Source organism: Mytilus galloprovincialis, unplaced genomic scaffold (assembly GCF_965363235.1).
Source record: "Mytilus galloprovincialis unplaced genomic scaffold, xbMytGall1.hap1.1 HAP1_SCAFFOLD_319, whole genome shotgun sequence".
NCBI classification, from domain to species: domain Eukaryota; kingdom Metazoa; phylum Mollusca; class Bivalvia; order Mytilida; family Mytilidae; genus Mytilus; species Mytilus galloprovincialis.
The window spans coordinates 18,257-27,312 of NW_027468227.1; the positions used below are offsets into that span (position 1 = coordinate 18,257).

A 9,056-nucleotide genomic window follows, 5' to 3' on the forward strand; every position below is an offset into this window, starting at 1 on the left:
TCACCAGGCTGCTTATTTACAACTTCTAAAGGTTGAACTGCTAAATATTTAAAAGGATGGTTGTGCTTCTTAAGGTGTTGGTAAATGATACTTTTGAATTTATTGGGTCTTTTAAAACGATATAGATGTTCTTGAGTGCGTTTAGATAAATATCGTCCAGTTTCTCCTACGTACTGAATACCACACCCCGGTTTGTTTCATGTGAGTAAATAAATAATACTGTTTGTTTTTCGTGAACGTTTGTTATTAAAATGACACATGTCGTGCAATTCAGAATAATTGAAATCTTGAAAACGTAATTGTCAAAGCAAAAACAAAACAAGTAATCAAGATACACTTGTATTTCTAATAAAAACATTCGAAAATATTATGTGAATGTGTAGTGTGGAGTCGGAAAAATCAAAAAAAGACAACTGAATCTAAAGCATCGCGTTAAACACAACATATGAAAAATTAGATGAAAAAAAAAGAAAGCTCCTAGTTATATAATGCAATAAATACAAGACATTATAGTGACTTGATACAGATTATGCACTTAATTTTCAAAGCGTTAATTATTGTTTTACCTAAAATGGATTTATTAGGTATGTTGTTTGTGAAGACGTCTTGTACAAAAAGAACGGATCCCATTTCCAAACTTCCAAACATAAATGAATGTTACAAGAAAGTTCATAGTTCTAGAACAATAAAATGTTCCAAGTCCTGATGAATATGTGATATTTGTCACTTGGTCAAAATCATTACATCTTCATCGTCAATCAATAACTTTGCATTGATTTATACCGCGTTTTGTACTTTATACAATAATCAATACGATTTTTTGTAATTGTTGATCGTACAGATGCATTGCACTGTTTATATCTTAGTTCGTTTGGGTAGATGTCTCAAAACCAATATTACAACAAATTGTAATTGCAATAGGGATCATCCTTACATAGTTTTTTCAGTGGTATCTCAATTAGAACTGACAGTCATAATTTGAAGCTATATAACAATATAATTAATTCATAAATTTTCAACTACAATAACGGTATAATAAGAAAACAATGAAATTTAAATAACATTATGAACAACAAGATAACGTGTTCAAATCAAATACGAGTCATATATTGATGAACGTAATGTGTTAACATGATACATGTAATACATGTCATAGTGGTGTAAGTAATGTTTTCATGTACGACTTGTTGAAATAAAAAATATATAACATTCAAACAAAATGTGATATAAAGTTCACGGTCTTTCCTTTCTAAATGCACCATTCTAACTACTAGTTGGACAGAAAACTGCTTAAGATGAACTTTGCTAATATTTTTGTACGATTAGCATTCTTTTCTCTTCACCTTTCCGAGGATGCCTGCAGACACGTGACGTAACCATTCTCTTTAATTTTGGGCCACAAAATACTACCCATGTACAAAAAGCCTGGGCGCTGTCACCAAAAGACTGAAAATGAAGAAAATAAACATCGACGCTGTCGTAAGCAGATGAGTATCCAGTATGTCTTTTGTGTGCAGCCATGATGTAACGGATTGTCCCTGGAATCCGGAGGCAAATTTCAATAAGCCATATATACAAATATTTCATATTTTCATTTGAGTTGTGTTTGATGTCTGGTGGTTCTTCGCCATCCACATTTGTATTATTTCTATATCGTGGGTCGGTTAATGGTGTGAGTTTTTGTAGCTTCAACGCCTGCAAAAGAAACTATGAATATAATTGCTGTAGAAGTATTTGCATGAGGTTTTGGATTTTTAGATATTTTGACCTCATGCCTAATTGAAGTGAAATTGTCAACACCTACATCTGGTTCAGTTGTCATATAAATCAGTTGTAATCTACAGTCTGTTTCTATGTATGTTGGTGTTTGCTTTAGTTGTAATTCAGTGTTTCTGCTGATCCTTTATTTTCCCCTTATAATTGATGTCATTCCTTCAGTTTTGGTTTGTTACACGGATTTTTTTTTTGTTAATCGAATCAGAAAAGTCGTTATATCGATAGAGTTACTTATTAGTATCCCCAACCTACAGGCGCACTGCTTCAAAGAAAATCAATGAGAACAGCAGTAATTTTACTTTTTACAGGCTAAATTGTGTGCAAATGTTAGCAAAACTCGAATCTTTTCAATAGTTTTCAAACATTACTCAAGCAAACATAATATATATTATATAGCAGATTTTAAGTTTATCAATTCAAATTTAAACTTACTCAAGGTGATACCCAACACTTTTACTAAAATTAATTTGGCTCGTTTAATTTTCATAAAATTTTGTCAAAGTACTTACTTCAACCATTTAACAAAAATATGAAAAATTAAAAAAAGCTGAACCAACTGTTTTATCAGGAAAATTGCACTGGTTATAGAGCACTTTGACAAACACCAATTTTAATCATTGAGAAGATTAATATTCTTTTTACAAAACAAAGTAATTAAAACGTTTAGCTGACTTTACAGAGTTATCTCCCTGTAGTGTTGAGTACCACCTTAAGATAAATATACATTGTATTGAATACTTTTTATTCATGAACAACTTACTTTGTCGTGCCTTTTCTGAATTTCCATCTTACGAATTTTAAGCCACGAATAAAATAAACAACAAAGCAAATACATCAATATCTCCCATCCTTTTCCTGTAAATGTCATCCAAAATGTTCTTTGATTTGGCGACAGACAGGCAGATATCCAGCACCAAGCTCCAGAGCCAACAGATAGATCCGACCCAAGAACATTTGTTCCAGCAGCGATGCTCATAATGATAACTGAAAAGAAATGACAAATTCAAGCATTATATGTTTACCGTTATTCAAATCTTGCTTGAGCAACTGAAAAAACAAATCAAGGTAAACAAGTGATAGGATAGAATCGCGTGATTTTAAAAACAAGCGTGGTTTGGGTATCGACAAGATAAACGTATCCTGGTATGTATGCCGTGAATCTAGTACCCTTATTAATGATGTCACAATCTGAGATAAAACACAAACGGGTAAGTTACATTTCAGACGTTTGTTCCAGTATTTTAGGAACTACTATTTGATTTTTATGGGGGAAGGGGCGGGGCGCCTAGGATTAAACTTTAAAAAGCAGGATAAACAACTTGGGAAAAAAAGCCAGGATAAACTAATTAAAGAGGCAGGATCGAATAAAGATTATAACTTAAAATAACTAAGGACAAGATCTTTCATCCTAGCGTAACTTGTTTTTTTAGAAATGAGAATGCAGTTGGTAACTCTGACAAATGGCCACGGGGAGTTGACTATTGGTAATTTGAAATCATCACGTTTGTCATACTCATTTGAAAGCAGGGTAAATATTAAAGTTTAAATCTGTCAGTTGTAAACCATAATAAACGTTTGTAATAAAATAGTATAACATTTCTTAAATTAAAACTTAACAAAAGCAGACAATATTACTATAGTATGATATCTTAAAACTGATATAGAAAAAATGACCGCGCTGGAGCTTATCGGTCGGTACAAACAACCACAATTAGTAATTAAATATAAAAAAGATAGCACCTAGACAAAATTCTAGAAGAAAAAAAAAAACAGATAAATATAAACCAAGATCTTATTTTAAGTAGTGATTGAACCTAACAATTATAAAATACATTTTCATCAGTTCTCCATTAATATACGACCGTAGCGTTGTCAATGAACAATGAAGTATACTACATACGTAACAAATGAAATTATTGACAAAGGATATCTTAAGATCTATCTTAAAACTTTTTATCTATTTTAGAGGTTATCGTTGTGTTTATATTTGTTTCATTGATAAAATGTAAAAAGGATAACTAGGGGTAATTGAAAATGAAATGTCGACCAAAGCAAACGAAACAAAAGACAACACCATAGCAAAATAGAACTTGTAAGACAAAAAGAAAAAAATCATCAGTCCCTAAAACAGAGAACAGAGGTCTAAGTGATTATATTAGTAAAACGAAACCTCGGATTCCTCTCCAAGGGTAAAGGGTATTGTATAAGACACATACATGTATGACAACTTCCTTGTCCACGGATAACCTGTAAATCTTTGTTTAATATACTTTTAAAATGAAATCATTGTAATATTGTTTTATATTTGAGTTTTATGTCCAGATTGTGTATGCATTATCAATCACCCCCTTGCATGCAATTCATCTCATTGTAATATTAGCTTGAAAAAAGAGATGTGGTACAATGTATAATAGCCCAACAGACAACTATACACCAAAGTTCAAATGATGTTGATGTGACATGAAAATTGTGAAACCGAAAATAAACTTAATAATAATGGTTCATTCATTTTTCACACTTTAAATGTTGTCTATATTTTTGTCTTTTGTAAAGCACTGACATAGGATAATTTAATTTAACTACCCCTAGTGGTTGTTGTTTTTGCTACTTTACCTGGAATAAGCCAGCTAAAATGATACAGCAAGCGTACTCTGAATATGCATCCACCCTTTTTTTCTTGGACCTTCTTCAATTTTTCAGGAACTTTCATTGCTTCTTCATAAGTTACCAACAAATGGAACGCAATTACTGTCGTCCAGAAGAAAGACCACAAAGATCCCAACGTAGTTATAAAACTTTGAATTATGCATCCTACGTCGCGTTCAGAATTACATTTCAATACTTTAAAACTATTGCTGTCATCTGATTTGATGTATCTTACTGCCCCCGAAAAATTTCCAATCGCAATGCAAAAATCCGAAATAGTAAGGTATATCAAAAGCTTCCTTGTTTCTTTTAAGTGTCCATTTCTAATCCATTTACGACCGTTAACCAAAATGAGCCAAATTGACCCTATAATCGACAAAACCGTAGTCGTTATAGTTATCCCAATGTCTGCATCTGTAATACGGTTTACAAACTCTCCAGTGTTATTAGCTATTGTAAAGTTCTCCATATTTCTTTTGAAAAGATTATGTCACACAGACTGTTTATACTTGTATATTTGATTTTTGATTAATTTTATCTGTTAAATTTATCTATACTATTCGAATTCTAAGTAAGCTGGTTTTTTTTCTGTTTATGATAATCATTCTGATTGAATTGTTTTTGACCAGTTTTAGTTTTGGGGCCCTTTATAGCTTGTAATAAAATTAACGGTACCAATTTTCTTGCACCAGATGCGCATTTCGACAATACATGTCTCTTCAGTGATGCTCGTGACCAAAATATTTGAAATCCAAAGCTTATATAAAAGATGAAGAGCTATAATCCAAAAGGTAGTTTCTAATGAGCCAAGGCTCTGCGCGGAAGACCGTATACTTTGACCTATAGTGGTTTACTGTTACAAGTTGTGAACAAAAAAGACCGAAATGACACAGAAATTGACAATAACAGTTCATTGTTGGACCTGTCACAGTGAGTAAAACCAATATATCATAATCAGCTATATGTGTAAGGCCCTGAAAGAATAAATGTAAGAAATAGAACGACCAAATATGCATGCACAGTGGTACTCGTCCAGTTTCATTTTCATTGACGTAAACACCACATTAACCTAAGGACTTCTGTCATTTTTCTATTTAAGGCATGTTGTTGTCAATTAGGTTTTGACTTTTGACTTGGAATCTCCCTCTGGTAGTTTGTTTGGTATATTTTGCTCTTTCTTTTTTTAAACACAACGCAACTGTTAATAATATTATATACATGTAGTTTAGTGCGGACATGGGGGATGCATATTTTTGCTTTGTTTTGAACGTTAACAGTAAAATCCAATCAATTCTTAATTTCCTGTAAATGAATTGTAAACTTGTATTGTTTTTGTTTATATTATAAATTGAGAGTTTTAGGTGAAATCGAGAAAAATAAAATGTTCATTGATATGAATTCAACCCTGACAATTCGTGAACTAGTGTTGTATTCGGTCTTTCGCTGCAATATGTTTTATATTCAAGTGCTTGGAATTGTAATTCTATACTAAAAGGAGCATTTCGTGCTACGCGTATTGGCTCTTTTAAATTACTAGTATGTCATTAAGACATGTGTGTGATTGAGGCTGAATGGTTCTTATCAGCGGAAAATTGATGAAGATATGGGTTGATTGATTAATTCCAATTTTGTAAAATCCTATGCTTTTGACTAGACAGTGTGCCTTTATGTACATTTTATGAAATAAACCTCGAAAATCGATTTTGCCTTGCATTAGTAATCCTTTAAAAGGATAGAAGCAATTAAAAAAAGTATTTACCAGAAAAGTAAACATGATAGTCAACTCTGTAAAGGGGGAAATTTTGACCTAGTCTTCCAGATCGCACAGTTAAGATCGAATAACAACTTTGCAAATGAACATCATTATAATGCACGTATGAAGTCGTTAAAATTTCTTGATGTATAAATGATGTACAGTTTTACAAGACAAATTTAAAACCAAATAAGAACTGCTCGTTATTTGAACATACAAAACAATCTATCATAATGATAGTAAATAGGCATACATGAATGATTTTTTCTGTATTCTACCTTGATATGCCAAGAAGATTTGAATAATGTCTTAACAGAAGAGTTTAACAATTTGATATCACTTCTCCTTTGTAAATCAAATTTCAACTTTAATTGATCTTTTATATGTGTTGTATGCCAGTATTTCACTATCATACAGGTAAGAGGTTTAGCTAGCTATAAAACTAGATTCAATCCACCATTTTCTACATTATAACATGCCTGTACCAATAGTTATCAAAAGTACCAGGATTATAGCTGCGCCCTCAATGAAATAACCTTCTCGTGTTGACAATTTTGGATATTCACCTTTTCAACGGGCCATAATTGTATATTATTTTTCCGTTTTTAATGGGCTGGCGCACTGTTTTGAGGTTTTAATCCTAAGTGTAGTTCATTGTATATAAGACATATATTACAACAAGTATCAATATAGATATAATTCGACAGAGTTACATTTACGCACGAATAGTACCTTTATCTGTTAATTGTAACCGTTGGAATTTTGATAAAGCACAGAATCAGTTGAAGTTATAGGTCACAGAACTAAGTCAATCCAACATGTGGAAGGCAGGAATTTGTTTGTTTCTTACAATTTTAGGTAAATATATAGGAAATATAGTTTATTAGTTTTTATAAAAATAATGAAAGTGTATAGTTACATGTATGATATTACAATATTTTTGCGAGATGCACATTCTTTGTAGTACGATCTTGTTTAATTAGATTTGATATTTAACTAGACATTAAGTTCATCATCCACTCTGATGACAGCACAATTTAACATGTATAAGTTGTTCTTGAAAATGCCTTAATTTAAGACGCAAAAAGACACGAGCTACAAATTGCACACCAGTCTTGTTACATCTAGTGTACGAATACATGAAACGAATTTGAAATACTTTAAATTGTAGTTAACCTTTAATTTAATTTCATTTTTGAGATCTGAAGGGGGCGGGTTTGACTATTATTATTAGAACGATTCTCAAAATAAAAAATTACATGTTTTATTTATAACTTCTGCATCTTTGATGGGTATATTTCTTATACCGACTTCCTAAAATCAAATTACACTGACTTGCAGATTATAAACAATTATTTTTATATGACAACGTATACTTGATGTAAAAAATGGGGATCAAATGCCAATGATAAACAAGTACTCAAACTTAGTGGGAGTAAGCATTTATAGGCAATCGTACGACTTTAATTAATGAGAAAACCTCATACCGTATTGTCAGCTGTAAAGGGTGCGTTCATTTGTTTATATTTCATTTCATTTTAACCCTTACATGTATTTGATACATCTTTTAAAACTTATTATAATTTAAGTTTCAGTAAATTGTTCTAATAATAACAAGGATACATGTTTGGAGAAGTCGGTACAGTGCTTTATAGACCCATGCCTTCTAAGTGAATGTCCAAATTTCCCTACGGCAGTTTGCAGGTGAGAAATATGCTTTTCTTATATATGGAATTAACATAATCAAACATGAATTAATAAGCTATATTACGAGAATGCATTTGTTTTTGAATAATTATAGTATATTATGCTATTTTAAAACAAAACTTGTTTCAAACGTTTGGCATCTTTTGTATTTATATACATAGGATTTATTGCATATTAGCGAAAACAACTTTATGTATAAGCATATTGTTTAATGTACAATATAATACAGAAAGGAAAGCTTGATGTCCATTTGTTGAATAGGCACATACACCAGAGTGTTCGACACGAGCCTCAAGATTTAATTTTAAATGTGTACTTAGAAAGTTTGCCTACATACATTGCACTCCAACTTCTTGTCGTTTAATTCATGTACCCACATTCTTAATAATAATCTTATTCTTGTTTCTTTTATCTTACAAATAAACACATAGCATAACAGTACTATAGTATTCTTATCACATACATGTCTTCTTCTTTGTACGCACAACATTGTTTTACTATATTTATTTCACTTGACCGGGTGGGGTTTAAGAAGCTCGCGTATTTAAGACCAGTCCATCTATAGACAGGAGTTTTGGGATAAACCAATCAATGAAGTGTCCAGTTATTCGTCCATATCATTCACTCAGTTCTTTTGTATATGCGTTTGTTGACACTGATATTTGATTAGAATTCAATGATAATTATATCGGCGTTCATCTTTATCACACATCTTCAAATAGATTGTCTTTATGCAAATTAAAAGATAAGCTCCGCCCGATCAGTTGAAATAACATTTGGTAATGACTGTTACTTTTGCAGGGCTAATTATTGTGGAGGCTGTAACTCCGAATTCTTCCAAGCAGGACAAGTAGTTGATTGGTAAGTTTTAATTTATCATTATCAAAAATAAAATTCGGGAGGGAAACAGAAAATGTGTCAAAGAGACCACAACCCAATTTATAAAGAGCAGAAAACAGCACAATGCCAAAAATTGGTCTTCATACATATGGCAATTTTAAATACTACTGTTTTATAAGTAATTTTTTAAGTATAGTTATCTAAATTGATTAAATTTAGTCAAACTACTATGTATTCAAATACTGTATCTCTAGCTTGTCAACACTAAAGTTGTGAGTCCGAACCCAGCACTTAGTAATTGCGTCGCAAATCTTTGAAAAAAAAAAGTTTTTCT

The 9,056-nt window shown here is 31.6% G+C and overlaps 1 protein-coding gene and 1 long non-coding RNA gene across 2 annotated transcripts; one reads left to right on the plus strand and one right to left on the minus strand.

Moving 5' to 3' along the window:
* Nucleotides 1-1,170: 1,170 nt before the first annotated feature.
* Nucleotides 1,171-4,928, minus strand: LOC143061452 (G-protein coupled receptor 157-like). Its single transcript, XM_076233740.1, has 3 exons — nt 4,390-4,928; nt 2,537-2,760; nt 1,171-1,695 (listed from the first exon to the last, which is right to left on the minus strand). The coding sequence occupies exons 1-3, from the start codon at nt 4,889-4,891 to the stop codon at nt 1,306-1,308; spliced, it is 1,116 nt and encodes a 371-aa protein (XP_076089855.1). The 5' UTR covers nt 4,892-4,928; the 3' UTR covers nt 1,171-1,305.
* Nucleotides 4,929-6,884: 1,956 nt separating this feature from the next.
* Nucleotides 6,885-8,769, plus strand: LOC143061455 (uncharacterized). Its single transcript, XR_012974438.1, has 3 exons — nt 6,885-7,033; nt 7,765-7,879; nt 8,684-8,769. It is a non-coding gene; the product is annotated as an uncharacterized LOC143061455 (long non-coding RNA).
* Nucleotides 8,770-9,056: the final 287 nt, after the last annotated feature.